The sequence below is a fragment of the Pseudorca crassidens genome, chromosome 19 (genome assembly GCF_039906515.1).
Source record: "Pseudorca crassidens isolate mPseCra1 chromosome 19, mPseCra1.hap1, whole genome shotgun sequence".
Taxonomy (NCBI): domain Eukaryota; kingdom Metazoa; phylum Chordata; class Mammalia; order Artiodactyla; family Delphinidae; genus Pseudorca; species Pseudorca crassidens.
Window position 1 is genome coordinate 46,554,165 of NC_090314.1, and position 19,361 is coordinate 46,573,525.

General features: G+C 59.3%; 2 protein-coding genes across 16 annotated transcripts; one reads left to right on the forward strand and one right to left on the reverse strand.

Annotated features, from left to right (window-relative positions):
- The first annotated feature begins 1,953 nt into the window (after window positions 1-1,953).
- RUNDC3A (RUN domain containing 3A) lies at window positions 1,954-11,362 on the forward strand. Of its 7 annotated transcripts, none has more exons than XM_067715698.1 (11): window positions 1,954-2,314; window positions 5,961-6,076; window positions 6,479-6,615; window positions 6,802-6,887; window positions 7,714-7,803; window positions 7,917-7,997; window positions 8,139-8,304; window positions 8,418-8,575; window positions 9,374-9,511; window positions 9,608-9,732; window positions 10,763-11,362. In XM_067715698.1, exons 1-11 carry the CDS (start codon window positions 2,208-2,210, stop codon window positions 10,903-10,905), a joined length of 1,347 nt encoding a protein of 448 aa, XP_067571799.1. In that variant the 5' UTR covers window positions 1,954-2,207; the 3' UTR covers window positions 10,906-11,362. The 7 variants fall into 7 exon arrangements, with proteins under 7 accessions (XP_067571799.1, XP_067571798.1, XP_067571800.1 ...); XM_067715697.1 differs by having other exon boundaries at window positions 1,955-2,314; window positions 6,467-6,615; XM_067715699.1 differs by having other exon boundaries at window positions 1,955-2,314; window positions 6,482-6,615.
- A 639-nt stretch (window positions 11,363-12,001) lies between these two features.
- On the reverse strand, window positions 12,002-17,403 carry SLC25A39 (solute carrier family 25 member 39). Of its 9 annotated transcripts, XM_067715710.1 has the most exons (13): window positions 16,232-16,387; window positions 15,841-15,943; window positions 15,259-15,358; window positions 15,066-15,125; window positions 14,909-14,968; window positions 14,525-14,658; window positions 14,119-14,186; window positions 13,851-13,975; window positions 13,499-13,672; window positions 13,064-13,173; window positions 12,768-12,849; window positions 12,610-12,690; window positions 12,002-12,522 (listed from the first exon to the last, which is right to left on the reverse strand). In XM_067715710.1, the coding sequence occupies exons 3-13, from the start codon at window positions 15,341-15,343 to the stop codon at window positions 12,407-12,409; spliced, it is 1,095 nt and encodes a 364-aa protein (XP_067571811.1). In that variant the 5' UTR covers window positions 15,344-15,358; window positions 15,841-15,943; window positions 16,232-16,387; the 3' UTR covers window positions 12,002-12,406. The 9 variants fall into 9 exon arrangements, with proteins under 9 accessions (XP_067571811.1, XP_067571813.1, XP_067571812.1 ...); XM_067715712.1 differs by lacking the exons at window positions 15,841-15,943; window positions 16,232-16,387 and adding an exon at window positions 17,214-17,403; XM_067715711.1 differs by lacking the exon at window positions 15,841-15,943 and having other exon boundaries at window positions 16,232-16,363.
- Between the last annotated feature and the right edge of the window lie 1,958 nt (window positions 17,404-19,361).

The window sequence follows — 19,361 nt, forward strand, 5'->3', positions numbered from 1 at the left end:
ATTTTTTATTGATGGATGTGTAGGTGGTAAAACTATAAAGAAAAGCAAGAAAATGATTATCGCAAAAGTCTGGATAGTGGTTATCTCTTGCGGGGATGGATGAAGATGAGATCTGGGAGAAGCATACGGCAGGTCCTGGGGTGTTGATAATGTCCTATTTCTTGATCATTGAGGTTATGACATAGGTGGTTTGCTTTGTAAATATTCTTCAAGCTGCACATATGTGTTTCAGGTGCTCTTTTGTGCATCCGGTATATCTTGCAATTGAAAAACAAAAGAACGGGGCTTCCCTGGTGGCGCAGTGGTTGAGAGTCCGCCTGCCGATGCAGGGGACGCGGGTTCGTGCCCCGGTCCGGGAAGATCCCACATGCCGCGGAGCGGCTGGGCCCGTGAGCCATGGCCGCTGAGCCTGCGCGTCCGGAGCCTGTGCTCCGCAACGGGAAAGACCACAACGGTGAGAGACCCGCGTACCGCAAAAAAAAAAAACAACCCAAAAAACAAAAGAACGAACATCACAATCACCCCCTGGCAATGGGTCTGGAAGCAGGAGGACAATAAGAGGGGCTTCTTAGAGGTGAAGCAAGAGGGAAAAGTCAGAGAGAAGGGACTGAAAAGACTAAGTCTGAGGTGCCAAAAGCCAAGAATTGAGGCTGACGCTGAGTGAGCAGGAGATCTGTGCTGGGAGTCAGGACCTTCTTCCCAGCCCCCAGGGAGGCAAACCAAGGTTGGAAATTTCTACAGGTCTTTCATCTCCTGCTCCTCTGTTTGTGCTAATGGAGGGTCCCTGCCTGCTGGTCATATTCAGATGTGGGTGCACATCTGAATCAATGTGGTGACATTGGTCTGCCACTAGCGAGCAGAGTAAACCCAGTGAGTGGGCAGAGTTGGTGAATGGACATTCTTGAGGACAGATGGAGAATATGGGTGGACCCCTTGTAATTGACACAGGAAAGCTTTCTGTGGGAGCTGGGGATTTCAGTGGTTGAAAGAGAACAGGCTAAACAGAGGGATGGAGCAGGTGGGAGCAGTGCTGTGAGGGAGCAAAGGGTGGCAGAGAAGCCGGACTATGCCTCCATTTCCCCACCTTTCCCTAAGAGATGCGACCAGCACTGTAAATCGACTATACTTAAAAAAAAAAAAAAAATTAAAAAAAAAAAAGATGCAACCAGCTTTTCTGGCCTTGCAGAGAGGGTTGATGGTACCCTGCAGCAATTCTGGCAGCCAAGGGGTTAAGCCCTCATGTCAGCTGCCTCTGGGGTGGTGTGAGGAGGTAGGACTCTGAGAAGCAGCAGTTACCTTGGCACCACTGTGGGCATCAGCTCTACTGCTGGAAACCTCCACAGAGCCCAGGCCCTTAGCTGCCAGTCTACTCTTCACTCATCATCCCGAGTGGTCCCAGGCGCTGGGCTCCTACGGCTTATTCTGGTTTCCCCTCCCCCACTCTAGTATCTGTGGACTCCGCCGGCTGGTGCAGACAAGTCAAGCCAGGGCGCAGACAGACAGATGTGCAGTCTCCGACTGCTCCTTGGTCTCCCGGCTCGGCAGCGTAGGGCCACCTGCGCTCTCTGGACGCACACATGGCCTGGCCTCGCTGGGAATGCCGAGACTGAATGGATTGGGGGGGCGGGGCCGGGATGAGGGTACAGGAGGTGAGGAGAAATGAGAAATCTGAGATAGACACCACTGATCACAAGTCAGAAACAAGGGAGTAGAGGCGTCGGAGCTCAGAGAAGCTAGGCGTGGGTCCCGGGCTCTGAGCATGGGGGTGGAGAACAAGCCAGAAGCCCCCTTTCTTCCTTCCAATCGCTGCCTCTCCCTGGGACCCTCTCCGCCCTCCCTGCGGCCCCGGCCCTTTCCCCTCCCCCCAAAATCCTGCGTCCTCTGCGGATTGGTCCCCGGCCTTCCGGGGGCGGGGCACGAGGACCCTGACGTCACCTGCCAAGGGGGGCGGGCGGCTAGGGAAGAGGGGTGACGGGCCCCGGCTCAGCACCTCGGAGAGCTCCCTCCCCTGCCTTGTTTTGCTCCGGAATCGCCGCCGGGGGAGGGAGCCAGGGGGCCCGGCCAGAGGCGCAGCGGCTGGAGGATGGCCCTGGAGGGGTCGAGGGGCCCCGGCGGGCAGAGGGCCCAGCCGTGATCCGGCGGGGGGGCCGGGGCTGCGGGCGGGTGGCGGGGGCAGCTAGAGGCGGCAGCAGTGGCTACACATCTGGATGGAAGCGAGCTTTGTCCAGACCACCATGGCTCTGGGGTTGTCCTCCAAGAAAGCGTCTTCCCGCAATGTGTCTGTGGAGCGTAGGAACTTGATCACCGTGTGCAGGTGGGCACCGCTGGCGGGCGGGGGTGGGGTGGTCAGGAAGAGGCGGCGGGGCGGGCTGCGGAGACCTGGACTGAGCGTGCCCGCGGGAGGATGCACAGCAGCCGCGGAGAAAAGGGAGGGAGCACAGGGTTAGGAGGGGCGCGTCCGCTATCCTCAGGCCCAGGCCTGGAGGGGGTTTGGAGGTCTGGTCCCTACCCTTCTAGGTCAAGCCAGGCCTATGCCCAGCCTGGGGCCTGGGGGTGAGGGGTGTTTAATTGGCACTGCAGCTTCCTGTGAGAACCAGGAAGTGACATTGTGTGTGAGGGGGAGGGGTGGGGATGGCTGGCTCCCTTGCTGGGGGCGGGAGCTGGGTGGGCAGAGGAGAACTGATGGGATAGGGGGATGAACGCCCTCCAAGCGTACCCTCATTCCCACTCCTGTCAGCCTGGCCTCTCTGGGGTGGGGCTTTTCTGGGAGATTTTCCAGTGCTCAAATCCTGGATCAGGGATGGTGCCCTCCTCCATCTCTGGGCAGCTGCAGCCTATGGCCGGGTCAACTGGGCATGTAGGCAAAGTCCCTGAATGCGTCCAGTGAAGGCACGGCACTGCCACTGCCTTGGGAAGGACTGAGGGCCTGACCGCAGAAGTCTGGGTCTCCTGGGTTCAAGGGGAGGAGATTGGGAGGGCAGAGCCATTGGTTCCTGAGGGTGGGGCTGTCGCAGTGTTGGGAAGACCTGCCCACTTTCCTGGGGCCAGGAAGTGAAGCTTCCCACTTCCCAGCCCTGCAGTGATTCACCCCCGCTGCCCTGCCGTGAAGCCAGGAGTGGCCATTCTCTCAGCCCCCACCTGCACTCATCTCCCCGCCTAGGATGCCCCTGCCAGCTTCCTTCTCCACCTCCCCTCTCCCCCACGCCGCCTCTGAGGGCAGGGTGCCCCCAGTGCAGGGCTCAGCTGTCTTCCCTTGCCAGTCCCACGTGCCTGCACACTGGCCTTGGTCCTGCCCCTTCCCCCAGGAATCAGTGCCCACCTGATGCCCTGGCTTCCGTATCCTACAGCTCCTTCCAGGTTCCTGGGCACACACCCAACCGTACTGCATCTGTCTCACACCATTATATCCCTAGTGCCTAGCACGGTGCTGTGCACATCTGACCTCTGTAAAAATGCCTGGCATGTTATAGAAGGAATGAGTGCAGCAATGGCTCAGCCCAAACGCGGACCCCTGCCTCCACGCTCACCCCCCACACCCTGCCAGCGTGTGGTGTAAAACACAGATGGTCCTAGATTCAAGCTCTTACTTTATCAGTTATGAGCTGTACAACCTTGAGGAAGACTCCTAACCACTCTGGGCCCTGGGTGCCTCATCATCCCCATTGTAGATGTAATAGCCACACCAAGGAGTGTGCCGAGCCCTGTGCCTGGCACACGAAAATCGCCCCGTCCCGATGCCATCTTTCCAGTCCCTCTCCCCTCGCTTGATCTCCTAGGTTCCTCTTCCTTCTCTTGCCTGCCAGGACAGCTGGGCCTGTCGAGTGTGTGGGAAAGGGGGGAACTCCCCTTGGCCTAGGCTGCAGAAGCAGAGCTTCTGGTGGATTGGAAGTGCGCTTAGAGCTGGGATGTGAGGGATAGAGTTTTGGGGAAGATTGGGAGCATGACAAAGGCTCAGGAACCCCTCGGGCCCCTGCCGCCTCTTCATCGTCACGTGGTTCGCCTCCAGCTCCCAGAACAGTTCCCTTTAGCAGGCCGAGGGCTCCCCTGGGCCCTGGCCGCCCTGTCTCCATGGTAACCTGCAGCAGCCTTGCACCTCTGAGCAGGGGACACAGCATGGGGCTCCTGGGGGGGCAATGACCAGCTGCAGCACCCCTGAGGACAGACGGCAGATGGCTGCCATGCTGAAACCAGCCGCAGGCCCCCACTGAGGTCTGACCCAAATGACCAGAAGAGATCACGGGGGCGGGGCTGCACGATGAAGCCCAGATGAATGCCCTAAACACAGGCTCCTTCTGGCTCTCCCATTAATGGCCCAGCTCCTCACCACCCCTACCCCATGGCCTGTGCTCACCTTCTCTCAGTCCTTCCTGGGATCTGAACCAGAATTTGATGAGGCAGGTACCATTGTTCTTGTTTGCACCTGGGGAAAATGGGCCTTGGAGAGATTAAATGACTGTCCAAGGTCACCAGGTATCACACGGACACAAGATTTGGGTCCATCCAGGCTGCCTCTCCCTAGTGCAACTCCAGCACTGACCTGGCTCTGATTTCAGGCCAGACCAACTAACTCTAAGCCCATAGGGAAGGGAGGAAGGTCCATGGGCTTGGTTGTGCTATTGCCCTGAGAGCCTCAGGGGCCAAGGCTTGAGGGCTGGAGCACAGAGGGCAGAGGAGGCAGGGGTTGGTCGGGGCCTCGGTGATCCTGACATCCACCAGGAGGCCACAGATATAGCAGAAAGAGCAAGGCCTTTGGAGTCAGACATACCTGTTGACTTCTCACAAGCTGTGTGACTTTGAACAGATCAGTCAATCTCTTGGACCCTCAGTTACCTTATCTGTCAGATGGAGCTGACAGTGACAGCTGAGGACCCAGGGCTGTTGTAAGGATGGATGGGATAACACACGCAGAGTATAGTGCTGGGCACATCACAGGGCTTGATGAGCTTAGGGTAAAAAGGACAGTTCCAAGCAGCCCCCATGTCCCTGGATACCTCACCCCTGCTATGCCACCCATAGGGGGCCATGATGGGATGTTGGGAGCCATGTCTTCCTCCCTGTCCCAGCCCACTGCAGTGATGGCCGGTGGAGATTGCAGGCATAGGGACTGCAGAGGGAGCTGAGGCTCCGGGCAGGATTGGAGGGAGGGACGGGGGCTGCTGTGCTCCAGCCTCTCAGCCCCATTGGCTTCCCTTGGCTTCCTTCCTCTCTGAGAAGCCAGGTGTCCGGGCCCCCAAGCCCCCTTCCAGAGATCTGCTGCCAATGCCCCCTCCCACCCACTGAGTGTGTCAGACCCACACCCTGCACCTCCCCCGGCCCAGTTCTGCACCGCCTGGTTCTGGGCAGCTGGTGTGTGGGTGGCCAAGCTAGGAAGGAGAAGGGGGAAGGGGGGCATCCGTGTGCTGGAAGCCCACCTGGCCACCCATGCATGCCTACGCTCCATGTGCTTGGTGCTAACTCACATGCCCTGGTACAGGTGACCCGCACTCCACCCCAGAAGGGACTTGAGACTGTTCCAGCAATAGCAGAAGGCAGCTCGAGGACGGGGCACAAAACAGCTCCTAACTCCTATCCGACCCCTCCCCTTCTCTGACAGAGAGAATGCAACTCCAAAGGGTGGGCAAGGAGGAAGGGGCTCTGGGCTAGCCCACTGGTTCCAGGTGCCTCATCTTTCTACTGATTGTTTCATCCCCTCTCATACCTTGTTCCTGAAGCTTCCTTTCTCTGCCTCTCACCTCTCCTGTCACCCACTTTGTCAATCAGTCTCCCACCTGCCACCCTACTCTCCCATGTCACAGCCCCTCTATGGGTCACTATAGTCTCACCTGTCTCCCGCCCTCTTTCCCTCTGCTTCCCCACCACGTCCGTGCTCTTGGTGCCCTCTTCTCTGCCTTCCTTCTACCCCCATCACCTTGTCTTCTCACCTGACACCCTGCTGCCCCTTCTCCCTCCCCCTCACCCAGGTTCTCTGTGAAAACGCTGCTGGAGAAGTACACGGCAGAGCCCATCGATGACTCATCGGAGGAGTTCGTGAATTTTGCAGCCATCTTAGAGCAGATCCTCAGCCACCGCTTCAAAGGTGGGCCCAGGTTCCTGTCCCCCCACTGCCCAGCCCTCCCAACTCCCAGCCTTTGGCTTCCAGCTACCCATCCCCCTCTGATCTACTCTGTGGCTTTCTGAACTCCATCATTCACCCCGGCCCCAATCCTGGACCATGCGCAGAAGCTCATGCACAGAGCTGGGAAGAGGGGAGGGGATCTTCTGGGCACAAGACAGTGGGTGTCCACAAGCCCCAGCCATGGGTGTGCAGCTATGTGCCCTGTACGTACATGCATGTGTGTGCACGTGCGTTTGGGACAGGCACTCCGCGCGTGCATGGCTGCTTATACTTATGCATGTGTGTGCCCCATTACATGGACCCTCTCCGAGTTCCCTGGTCTTGCTGAGCCCCCTCCCTGCCCTGGCTCAGCCTGTGCCCCAGCAGGTCCGGTGAGCTGGTTCAGCTCAGACGGGCAGCGGGGCTTCTGGGACTACATCCGCCTGGCCTGCAGCAAAGTGCCCAACAACTGCGTAAGCAGCATTGAGAACATGGAGAACATCAGCACTGCCCGAGCCAAGGTAGGTGGCCTGCAGCGAGCAGGGCCAGGGCAGCTGCTCCCTGCTCTGGATACGGGAGGGCTGCCTGTTCCTTGGTCCTGGCCCCTGCCCACGGGCACTGGGGAGAAGGGCCACAGGAGATCCAGAGCCAGTGGTGCACACTTGAGTCCCTTCGGGGCAGCAAGTAAAGGTGAGCGTGCTTTCCAGGGCCGGGCGTGGATCCGGGTGGCACTGATGGAGAAGCGCATGTCGGAATACATCACCACAGCGCTACGGGACACCCGGACCACCAGGTCAGACCTCCTCAGTCAGTGTGGACCACAAGTCCCAGTGTGTACATTCATTGCCTAAACACACTTGATCCTTAAGTTCCTGCTGTAACCTTCAGTACCTGGACTACAATTCCCAGTATGCACTGCTAGTTTCCATCTCCCAGACTGTCCACCAGTCAGCTGGGCCTGCAGTCCCAGAACACACCTTTAGCACCACCACCACCTCTTCCAAGTCAAATTCATCATCTCCCATGACCCCCAGCACTGATCTCATGCACAGCTCTGCTCTCAGACACAGCTCTGGCCAAGCCTCAACTGTGTATCGTTTTACTTGTTGGCCTTCCCTGGCCTACAACACAGAGCCCTACCTGCTCCCCAAACAGTAGCAGCAGTCTGTACTTGCTACGCACGGCCTCCAGAGCCCCAGCAGTCAGCGCTTCAGTCCCTGCACTGCGGGCTTTTGACTGCATTGTGTCTCTAGCCTGTCCTCACGTTTCCGAGTTCACGTCAACATATTTTTGAGCATCTACTGTACGCCGAGCACTGTTTCAGGACTTGTTTCCTGATTTCTAAGGATCTGGGTGACCCAGTGCTTGGTGGGGAAGGGGGAGTTCTGAGGACGGAGGTCTAGTCTCAGGGCACACACGTTCTAATAGGTGGGAAACACAGTGCTATCCCCAGTGGGCCCCAGTCTGAGGGGGTGAAAAGATCCACAGCTGAGGGGTGAGCGGGAAGAAGATACCTCCTCCCTCTAGGAAAGGCTGGTAATAAGCCAACAAGAGACGCTCTGAGGGGCGGGGCTCCCTGGGAGGATGCTACACCGGCAGTCCCTCACCCCTCCCCGCAGACGTTTCTATGACTCGGGAGCCATCATGCTGCGGGAGGAAGCCACGGTCCTCACCGGGATGCTGATCGGACTGAGCGCCATAGACTTCAGGTGGGGCCTGGGTGGCCGTGGCCATGGTGGGGAGTTGAGGTTGTTTCTCTGCGAAGGTCCGCACTCCCATCCCCTCATACCCGCCCCCAACCCTGTGGCTGCTCTGCCCCCAGCTTCTGCCTAAAGGGCGAAGTGCTGGACGGGAAGACCCCCGTAGTCATCGATTACACGCCCTACCTAAAGTTCACCCAGAGGTGAGCAGCCCGATTGCGGCGGGGGTTGCTGGGTGCGGACAGACGACGGCCCTGAGGGGCGGGGATTGCGGGAGACGGGCGGGCTGGGCGGCATCCTGGTCCCCCTGCCCAAGGGGGTGCCCACTGCGCCCTCCTTCCAAGCTACGACTACCTGACCGACGAGGAGGAGCGGCACAGCGCCGAGAGCAGCACGAGCGAGGACAACTCGCCCGAGCACCCGTACCTTCCTCTCGTCACCGACGAGGACAGCTGGTACAGCAAGTGGCACAAGATGGAACAGAAGTTTCGCATTGTCTACGCGCAGAAGGTGCGCGGTGCGCGGCGGGGGCGGGGCGGGGGGCCGCTTAGAGCCCGGCAGAAGGCGGGCGGCCGCTGGGACCCCCTCCTCTCGTCGCCGGGGCTGAGCCGGCGCCCCCGCAGGGCTACCTGGAGGAGCTGGTGCGTCTGCGCGAGTCGCAGCTGAAGGACCTGGAGGCGGAGAACCGGCGGCTGCAGCTGCAGCTGGAGGAGGCGGCGGCGCAGAACCAGCGGGAGAAGCGGGAGCTGGAAGGAGTGATCCTGGAGCTGCAGGAGCAGCTGTGAGTGCCGCCGCGGCCCTGACCCCGGTCCTCGGCCACCCCGACCACATCACCCCAGGGAACCCCCGCCATCGCCCCCATTGAGTCTAACGCCACCTTTCCTTATACCAAGCACCAGCATCAAACCCCCGAGTCCGTCACTGCCACCCGGAGATCCAGCCCCCTCCCCGCCACCGCGACCTAACATCAGGCTCGACATAAGGCCCCCCACCAACCGGCTCCCCACTTCACCCTCAACTACCCGACATAAGCTAGAATGGCCATTGAACAGTACTCCTAGGACCCCAAGATTACAGTTAAGGACCTCTAATTAACGTGACTCAACGACCTTCAACATGACTGCATTATTCCCTCTGTTCACCACTCCTCTGCTCTGCAGCGTAGGTCCACTGACCATCGTCACCCACCGTGACCCCTGACCTCACCCCTACCCATCCCTCTAACCGTTCCCCTTGAAACGTTTTCATCACCCTGTGACCTCCCAGCATGACTGTGGCACCCCTGACCCTTCATGATTCCCACACTATTCTGCACCCACCCGTCCACCACCCTGGCTGACCCCGCAACATCTCATTATTCCCCTAACCCCCAGCACGAGTGCACTAATTCCTGTCACCGCCGTGGCCCCCCAGTACCCTCCACTGGCTCCCAGGATCTGCCCCACTGACCCTCAGCATTCCTACCCATTTCTGCTACCCAGGTTTCAACCCTAACCCCTCCCCTCCCCTCCTGCTGAGCCCCTCTTCCCCACTTCTGCTCCCTCTTCCAGCCAGGCCTGACCCCCCCTCCCCATCCCAGGACAGGTCTGATCCCCGGTGACCATGCTCCCCTGGCCCAGGGTTCCAAGGACGTCACCACACGCCTGGTCAACCAATGGCCGTCACTGGGAACACTCAATGGGGCCGAGGGCGCCAACAACCCTAAGCTCTACCGGAGGTAAGCCCCAGGCAGGCTTGGCTCGGCCTTAGTGCCACTCCCTCCTCTACTAGGGAAGAGGGGCACTGGGGCCGTGGGCCTCTGCCCGCACACCAGCTCTCTGCTTTGCTACAGACACAGTTTCATGAGCACGGAGCCGCTGTCGGCTGAAGCCAGTCTGAGCTCGGACTCCCAGCGCCTGGGAGAGGGCAAGCGGGACGAGGAGCCCTGGGGCCCCATTGGTGAGCCCCCCAATCCAGCACCCATCCCGGAAGGGCTGAGGCCAGGCCTTGGGGCTTGTAGTCAGGCCCTGGCCACTTCCCTCATTCATTCAACTCTTCCCAAGAACCTAGCACAGCAACTGAGAGCTTGGTTTGGGGCGTCAGGCAAATCCCAGCTGCGCCTCCTCTGGCTGTGCGAGCTTGGTTACTGATTCCCCCTTGCTGAGTCCTTCTCATCTGTAAAACGGGGATGTTGTTTAAATGATCACCAGTGTTGGCACATGGTGAGGGCTCCATGGCTTCTGGCATCATGACGTCCTCAAGAGCCCCGAAATCCTCAGGGAGTTCTTCGCCTAACTAACTTGCTCTTAACTCGTGCACTCTGTGAACCAGTCGCCTGATCGCTGTTTCCCCCTTCTCTTTGGCTGCCAGGAAGCTCAGAGCCAAGTTAGTGGCTCCCTTCAAGGAAGGCCCAGGACTCCAACGCATGCATTTTGTGTTGCCCGCCCCTCTGGCTTCACCCTGGTTTCCCACCCTAGTCTTCCCGGTGCCTGGACTACCTGTCCTTTCTTTCTAAAAACCACACTGTACTGGATGACCCTAGATCTTCTTTGACACAAGGCAGGCTATGGACGTGAAACCCCGCCACACTGTGTTTGTGATTGTCCGTGTGTCTGTCTCCCCACCAGACTGTGAGCTCCGTGAGGGCAGGGACTGTCTCGTCCGTTCTCTGTATTCCCCGTGCTTGGAACGGAACAAGTGCTCACCGTGTGTTTAATAAATGGACAAAGAGAGAGGATGAACCCTCGGGGGGAGACAGAGACATAAACTGACGATTACAATACAGTGTCCCAAGCTCTGTGCATGGAAACGGGCAGGTGCTTACCAGGGTTTAACTGAAAAAGGCAAGCGCTCCAGAAATGAGGAAGGTCTCCAGATGGGTGACCTGAGGGCTGTCCCTTCACCGCCTGCACCTGTGCACACCCAACTCACACACGCAACTCGCACACACAGACCAGTTGGCCCCGCCTCACCCGCCCTCTCTCCCCAGGGAAGGACCCCACGCCCTCCATGCTGGGCCTCTGCGGCTCCCTGGCTTCCATCCCCAGCTGCAAGTCCCTGGCGAGCTTCAAATCCAACGAGTGCCTGGTGAGCGACAGTCCCGAGGGCAGCCCGGCACTGAGCCCCAGCTGAGGAGCGGCGTGGGCGGTGCCGGTCCCCCTGCCGCCTTTCCTCACAGCCCCCCAATCCAGGCCACCCTCCAGGGAATGCTGCCCACTCAGCCAGGCGTCTCTCGGGAGACACCCTTTGCTTCTAGCCCGGTTCAGCTTCTTGCCCGTGGAGGCAGGAGCTGCCAAGGGAGGCAGCTTGGGCCAAGAGGCAGGGGCACCGGGGCCACAGGGAGCCCTCAGGAAGCTTATTCTTCTGGCGACCCTGCTGCCTGGCTAGCTCCCTACCGGACTCTCCTTCGCTCATCTCCCCGCCCTCCTCAGGAGCTGGTGGCCCAGACTGGCACTGCCGCCTCCCTTGCCTCTCCTGTCTGTCCCTGTGTATGCCCCCGAGTCACTCCTTCCTCAGCCCCCAGGCTGGGGGGGGGGGGCCGGGGGGCAGCTATGAGGGTAGCAGGCAAATAAAAACCAGAGGACTGCGAGCAGCCTTGTCTGTGGGGGGACTGGGACAGGGGCCCTGTTCTGAGGTTGGCAGGATGCGGCGGCGCTAGTGCTGGGCCCGTAACCAAGGTGATGCTAGACCAGATAAAATCAGGTGTGCCCCCTGGGAGCAGACTGGTCAGAATAATTCAAGAAGTGAGGAGCTTCTGTATCAAGTGTCCTAAATATTCGGTCAGCCCAGGGAAGGACAAAAACATGTAAGGACTCTTCAACTTGATACTCTTTGGTAACTCATTTACCCCAGGCAAAGAAGATGCTGGACATCCTGGGTGGCAGGATGGAGAAGGCAAGGCCTGGCAGGGCCCCGTTTCCCTTCCATCATCCTGAGCAATACAGCTTCGGCCTAGAGATCCAGACCCTTCCATTAGGCCAAAGCCTGGCAGTGAAGCCACCCTCCCTCCTGGGTTGTCGCTTAAGTGTACCCTTGGGGAGAGGTCTCACCACCCCCTCAACTCAGGGTCCTTATCCCCACCTGCTCTCACTACACTGTGGGAGGGGTCCTCTATGTGGGTGCCACCTGGGCAGCCAAAGCCAACATCAAGGTCCCTTCCAGCCCTCTTCTGTGCAAATCACTCACCAAATCCTGCTTCCCACCCGCCCCAGAGACCCCCACAATCAGAGGCAGTGGAAAGAAGTTTATCATCTTTAGACTCAAGGAGTTAACAAGGGTGGGTGCAAACTATGCCGGGCGCAAGGTTTCGCGGCTCCTGGGGGCAGGCCCAGCTACAGCAAACCCACAGGGAAAAGAAGGGGGGGAGAAGTTAGCAAATTTGGTCTTGAATTTGAGGGGAGGGCGTGATGATTCCTGGGGCTGGGGAATGGGGAGCAGCAGGAAGAAAGTGGTCTGAGAGAGGAGGGGTCGGCGTGGGCCCAGAGGGGCAGCCGCCTACCCCTGGGGCTCAGAGCGGGGAGGAAAGAGAAAGGAGGCCCCTCCCCGCAGTGCTGAGGAAAAGGCACTTGGCTCAGTCTCCTCCCGCCCCACTCCCACCACGGGAAGAGGTCGGGTCCTTGTCCCCTTGTTCCTTTCAAGGGCCCAGAAACTGTTCCTGGTTGAGCCTCTGGAAGAAGCTTTTACCGAACTCGTAAGTGCTGATCATGATGGCACACGACGGGGCGGCCTTGATGATCCTCGGGAGGAAGCCTGCGGTGGGAGGGGGAGGCTGGGGTCAGAGGTCGGGCCCCCAGGAGCCCCACCTCCACCAGGGAGTGGACACACACAGCCGCTCACCTGCAAAGAGGCCCCTGGTGCCCGACTCGGCCCGGATTCTCCGCAGCAGTAGCCAAGTGGAGTCCGCGTGCGGGGGTGTTACTGCAAACCAAGGCGAGGCCCTGTAAGACCCCGCTGGGGCCCCGCCTGCCCTGCCCCGCACAGCCGGGGCCCCTCACCTCTCACAGCCTCCACCGCTCCTAGCGCGACCTGGCGCTGAGTCTTCACCACATCGAAGGGTAGAGTCAGGATGGCCGCCACCTGGTGGGGTGGGGAGAGGGCTGGTCTCCGTTCCCAGGACCCCCATCCCCTGCACGCAGCTAGGGTCTGCCAGCCCCAGCTAGAGCTTCAGGAGGGCAGGGGGAGCGCACTCCTTGACAGGCAAGCAAGGACTCTTTTCCGGAGCATCTGCAACGGCCCTCAGGTCACCCCAAGGACACCTCTACTGGCCACGCTCCCAGCCTGGTCAACTCACCGTCCCTGAGATGCCGCCAGCCACAAAGCTGATGCCCACAGAGGTCTGGTCCTTCGGCCTGAGGCCACGCAGCCAGCTCTTCACCAACTCATAGTTGAACCAGTACAGAGCTTGGGGGCACAGGGGTTCACTCGTTAGAGATGGGAAGGGCAGTGGGACAGGCCACGATCCTCCCACCTTTCACAGACTTATATCACGACCACTCCCTCCCAGCTACGAAGCCTGCCTGCCACGTGCCAGTTCCCGTAACAGGCCCTGCAAGAAGTATCTTGTGAAAACCTTGCTGAACATCCCGCCCGCTGGGACCACTTCACAGATGAGGCGTTCCCGGCTCCGAGAGTTTACGTGACTTCAAGGTCAGTAGTAGCAAAGCTGGGACTTGGCTGTAGACCTCCTGGGCTCCCTTACCCCAATCCCTGCACTCCTGGTGCCTACCTGAGAAGGGCACATCCCGAAGGGCAGTAGGACCCCAGCCCAGCCACAGTGAGCGCCAGCCGCCTTGAGCCACAGCTGCTCGGACGCAGGTGCCCAGCTCCCGGTATGACAGATGCTGAGCCTGCAGCTTTGTCCGCACCAGCTCCAGGGGACTGATCACAGTCACAGTGCCCACTGCGGGGACCAGTGAGGAGGGGTCAGTTTACAGGTCCCAGGGGCAGCCTGCCCAGAGTCTGGGGGCCTTGAACGTCCCCCCCACCCCTAGGCTGGCAGAGGTTGGAGCTGGGAGTCCAGACTGGGCTCCAGCACAGGTGGGGTCAAAGGAAGGTGGAAAGCCCAGGGCTGTGCTCACAGCGGGCCAGTGCGCCAGCCACCATGGGTGCGTAGAGATCAGAGGTCAGGGCTCGACCACACAGGAAGGCCTTGAGTTGGTCGTAGGCGGTGAAGTAGACGGCAGTGGCCGGCACAGTCATCACCCTAGGGGTGTGAACAAGTTAGGCAAGACTCCCCAAAGTTCCCAAACCTCCCAAGCTTCCCCTGCCCCACCCAGCCAGCCAACAGGGGAGTAAGGGGTCAGTGGGGTATCAGGGGAAAGCAATACACAGAACTGGGGTACTCACAGGGTGGCTGGGAGGCCGCTCCACAGGGTCCTCGTGCCCTCATGTCTCACAATCTTCACAAAGGCATCCTGGCCAAGCAGACACCAGCCCAGGAGGAGGGAGGATGAACATGAACAAGGCTTGTGGTGGGGCTGGCCCAGGCTGGGCCCTAGCCTGATGCCCTCGCTCCTACCCAGTAGCCCCTCAGGCCTCTACACGTGGAATTCCCTATTTGGCTCCAAACAGACTCCTATTCACCCTTCAAAATCTTGTGATGGCCCCACCTCCTCAGGAAAACCCTTCCCAAACTGAACTGGCCACCCCTATGTGCTTTGCGCTACCCGTTCTTTCCTGGGTCTGCTGCCTGACCAATCTGAATCCCTCAGGAATGCCAACAGACCCAGCTAAGGGTACAGCTGCTCCTCACCACGGTGCCAGTGAAGCGACTGGGGTCCTGAAACCAGATGGCACAGCGGGCACCATTTGGGCACAGGTACAGAGGCTCTAGGACACCACTGCAGTACAGGAGGCATTTCCCTGTGGATTGGAGAGAGGAGGGCACTGGGGAAGGTGAGGCGCATTAGCATGACAGAGCCCTGGAACCTCACAGGGAGGTGGTGAGCTCCCATCCCTGGAGGGCCAGCAGAGCCTGGGGTCCCTGGGTGGACGTTCTTGTGTAGGACAGAGAGCTAGCTAATATGATCTAGAAACGCGTACTAGTCCGTGGCTGTGAGGCCCCCGTGTGCCCCGGGGAGACTGGGACATCCCTCCCCAGGACACTTACAGGTCCCCCGTGGCGTGGGGCACTCACATTTGGCGTAGGAGAGGCTCCAGAGTCTGGAGGAAGACATCAGCTCTAAAACACAAGGCACTACCTCAAGTCACAAATGTTCCCCACCTGCCCCAGGGACCTCATCTCTGGGGACCCCTGACACCACTCCCTACTGGCTTCAGGGTCAGACACTCACCACTGGCCACCGAGGGGCGCTGAGACTGCAAGCGTACCTTCACCACGTCCAGGGGGGTCACTGGGGGAGGAGGGCAGGTCTGAAAGCTCCTTTCAGGACCCTGCCCCGAACCCCTCTTCCAGAGCCAAGTCATTTCTAACCTCTGGTCTGCCCCAGTCCCAAGCTGCCCCCACCCCACCACCCCAGGTCTTACTGAAGAGAGAGGTGGCCGCGGCCCCAGCGCCGGATGCCACCATCTGCTGGAGGGGACTGATGCCCCCAGGGTCCTGGCCAGCCATTTTGTAGCTCCGGTTCTGAAAAGCAAACCTCAGTCAACTGGAGCACAGAACCGGAGTCGGGGGAGGGGGAGAAAGGAGGCAGAGGCTCTTGGGGGCACTAGCTGGACCCTCACCCCACTCACTCACTGTGAGTTTCGCATAACCACTTTTTATAGCAGTTATTGTCAACTCCACCTTTCAAAGGGGAAAGAGGCTCAGAGATGAGGTGACCTGACCAAGGTCACCGTGGGAGCAGTTAGGAAGAAATCTGGGAGAGTCAGCCATCAGTTAATGAACGGTAATGACCCACCCCCATTCCTCACCCTCACCACACGGGCTTACTGTGCACCTCTTCAGTGCAGGTGCCCGGGTTGGCCTGGGGGACCCAAAGATCAAAACGCCTGAGCCGCCCCCCTACGCCCCCCACTCCAGCACCCAGCCCCAAGGCGGGCGCATGCGAGCCTCGAGTCACCGGACGTGGAGAGGTAGAGCCCGGCAGGGAGGGAAAGATAACAAACCTGAGGGCGGCGAAGGGTCCGTCCACTCTCTGGGACTGCAGGCAAGGGTTCCCGGCCCTCCCCCGCGCCCGTCCTCCCGAGGCCGGAGGGCCAAGCCCCAAGCCTGGATGGGAAGGATAATCTCTCTGCTCCCTCTCCCTCAAAATGTCTTTCTCGGGGGAGCCGGTCGAAAGTGCGGGAAGCAGGCATGGGGAGACAAGATCGCTCTTCGCCCCTCGGCGACACTCTCTGTCCTGGCCCCGCGCGCAAAGGGCGCCCGGTGGGGCCGACTAGGTCGGCCCGCGACTCCCGGCCCCCATCCAGGCCCGGCTCAGGCACCCAGGACCCCCAGAGACCCGACTCCCGCCTCCGCCCCCCGCCGGACCCTCAGCCCAGGTCCAGCCCCGCCCACCTGGCTCTAGGCCGGTGCTTGCGCGGCGCGGCGCCCGGGGCCGGGCGGGCCCATAGCGGCTCCGCGGCCGGGACCGGCTCCACTCCCGCTCGCTAGGCACCCAGGCCGACTCGGAAACTGGACGAGCCCGTCCCGCCCCTGGACGGCGCCGCGAGGCCCCGCCCCCCCACGGGCCGACCAGCCGACTGCCCGGAGTGAGGCCTGCCCGCCCACTCGCGGCCTCCTCTGGGTCCCGCGCTAACGCGGCCCTGCGCCGCGGGTGCCCCGCCGGGCCCGCGCGCCAAGGTCGCGAGTCTCCACGCCGCGCTTGACCTGGCGGCAGCACCGTACTTGACAGCGTATTGTCGCCAACACCACCCCACCAGCGTCCCGGCCGAGCGCTGCTCCCACAAACTTTCTAGACGAACGTGGGTAAAGCACTCTCCCCATTTCCCTCATTTGTTTGGTGGCGGAGGTTTGAATCAGTTCTTCCAAGGCCATGGGGGGCGATGAAATAGTGCTGGCAAACATTAACCCATCGGGCTCGTTGCCGATGTTTTACAACTTTACGGCGACCGTATCAAACAGGGTCGTCCCTATTCAACAATCCATCGAGACTGCAACTGCAAAACCACTTGACAAAACTGAGGGGTACCCTGCGGGTGTGGGTAGTGAAGTTGACGAGTAAGTAACCCGGGCCAGGCAGGCTGGACAGAGAGGAAAGGCTGGCCCGGGAGCCGGGAGACGTGGGTTCAACCGGTTTTAACTTGAGCTTCGTCCCACCTCCCTGTGACCCTGGGCAAGTTACAACACCGCTCTGGGTCTCGGATTCCTCCTTCGCACAGGAGTAGGATTGAGTAGGGGAGAAGGAGACCGACATTTCTGTGTTGGTTACTCTCACGAAACCTATTTCTTCTACGTCTCAGAATTTCTAGTAGATCATTATTAACCCCGTTTTACAGAAGACGAAACGGAGGCTTAAAGTTAAGAACTGGACAAGTACCTCCCCCGCACCACATTGCCTCCCCGAGTGACAGGTGGGCGTTAATCCTGGACGTCTCTGATCCCGCTTCTCAGGAGCCGCAGTTCTGTCCCGGGCCAGCCCCGCACCCGAGACCCCATCAGCTGCCTCGCTTTTAAAACTTTCGTGCGGCGAAGAGTGTCCTAAGAGAAAAAGGAACACCGGCTGCGAGCGTGCGCCTTTAAGAAGGGTAGGCTGTGACTTTGACGTCACCAGCTCTTCCGCCCCCTTACCCCGAGAATGGTCGCGTCCGGGCCTGGAGTCGCCCGCCAGCCGGTGCACGCCGGGTTAGCACGTGGGTTCCAAGGGGCCAACCGTGTGCTTTCCCTGAGAAAAGACTTTGCGGCTCTCCACCGCTAGGAAGCCCGAAATGGGGGGCGGGGAGTGACCCGTGAAGTGCTGCTGATCAAAAGGGCCCTGAGAGAAGGCGCCCTTTACATGCCCTTCCCATACCAACTGAATTCTGAAATGACACAAAATAATTTTATAAACTGACAGGGCGAGAACCCAGCCCCTGTTAGGGTCCTTTACTCCCTCAAAGTTATGACTTACACAGTTTCACAGCCATCAGCCAAGAGATAACTCCCCCCCATTTTACAGAGGAGGAAACTGAGGTCCTTGTGTGTAATGACTCCTGGTGTGGAGTAGAATCCAGACTTCTCCTACGCATTCTCCCATTTTTCACATGAGAAAATGGGGACCCCAGAGGTCAAGTTGCACCAAGATCACACAAATGAAAGAGCTAGAATTCAAACCCCCTCCTACCTGAGTCCAGAGGATCTCCCATCCCATCCCATTCTCAACCAGGGCTCTCTGCTCCCTGCAAATGTTTACTCAGGCCTCAGGCCCCAAAGAACTCTAAGATACAGCGCTGGTGGGGCTGCACCACTTACCTGCCTCCAGATCGGAGCACTGGGAGGGCGGGACCTGGTTCCAATCTGGGCTGCCTGCTGCAGCAGCTGTGGGACCTCTAGCAAGTATCTAGAGTCCTTTAAGCCTTCGTTTCACCCATTTATAAATGAGCTGATGGGGATCAAAATACCCCTGCCTCCTGGGAATTTGAGGATGTAATGAGTTAATAGCTCTAAAGTGCTTAGAGCCCTGTCTGGCACTTGGCAAGCAGCTGGTGACCACTACTATTATTACTGATTGCCCCCCGCCCCACTCCAGGACCTGTGGCACAGAAAGTTCTGGAAAGGGTCTTTAGAGCAACCAGGATTCTGGTCCCACCTCTGCCTCTAAATGCAGGCACAGATAATGATAACTCCTTACACACCTTCTTCCCCAGAGCAAAGTAGCACAGCCAGGAATCAAACATGGTGACCTCTGAGCCTCAGTTTCCTTCACAGTAGAATGAGGGGCTTGCACTCCATTTCTGGTTTTCTTCTTGCAATAGGATGCCTTTGAGATTTGTCACTACACCTCAGTTTCCTCAACTGAAAATAAGGATGAGTTACCCATCCTGCTAATTTACAGACTCTTAGCTAAAGTCATGTCTGTGAAAAGCTGAGTCGACAAACAGTTCTGTAGTCCCACCCAGAGCTGAGTAGATCTCACTCCCTGCCATCCCCTACATGTAAATGCTTGGAGGCTGAGAAAACCTTGGTATAACCAAATGCCAGCATGCTGGCAACCGTCTGGGTGGAAGGGAGAAGTTATCCACTACTGGAGCTGGTGGAGGTGTCGTCCAAGGACGATCATAGCGACTGCAGGGTGGATCCAGAGCCTTGAGGTGCCCATGAACCTGTGGGGCTCCGGCTAGACTGGCCTGACCTGAGAAGCAAGCCTAGAGGCCTGAGGAGGAGGCGGCCACTGTCCTGGCTGTGTCAGCCGCGGTTCACGCTGACCGCACACCCCGTGGTCCTACTAGAGGCAGCATGTGGCTCCGTGTGGCCATCACCGGCCTCCTTGTCAGATGGAAAAACAGAAACTCCTTTCAGCTGTAAAAGGGGAGAAAACAGTACCAGCCCCAGGGATTATCTCAGGGACTGATGGACAAGTCCTTGCCTGGCAAGTGAGGTAAACAGAAGATAGTTTATTGTAAGGCTGAATTCTTCCAGGGCGAGCCCCAGCTTGCACCCGCAGGGCCTAGGAAGACATTTATGCGGCTGAAGTAGGGCTCAGGTTCCT

Bases quoted from the DNA above. Each gene is read 5' to 3' on its own strand.
- RUNDC3A (XM_067715697.1), top strand. From the start codon at position 2,208: ATGGAAGCGAGCTTTGTCCAGACCACCATGGCTCTGGGGTTGTCCTCC. The intron at 6,888-7,713 runs GTCAGACCTCCT...CCCTCCCCGCAG, and splicing joins CGGGACACCCGGACCACCAG to ACGTTTCTATGACTCGGGAG. The intron at 8,576-9,373 runs GTGAGTGCCGCC...TCCCCATCCCAG, and splicing joins CTGGAGCTGCAGGAGCAGCT to GACAGGTCTGATCCCCGGTG.
- SLC25A39 (XM_067715704.1), bottom strand. From the start codon at position 16,029: ATGCCTGCTTCCCGCACTTTCGACCGGCTCCCCCGAGAAAGACATTTT. The intron at 14,659-14,908 runs GTGAGTGCCCCA...CACCTTCCCCAG, and splicing joins GAGCCTCTCCTACGCCAAAT to TGCCCTCCTCTCTCCAATCC. The intron at 12,523-12,609 runs GTGAGCGGCTGT...CTCCCACCGCAG, and splicing joins CACCAGGGGCCTCTTTGCAG to GCTTCCTCCCGAGGATCATC.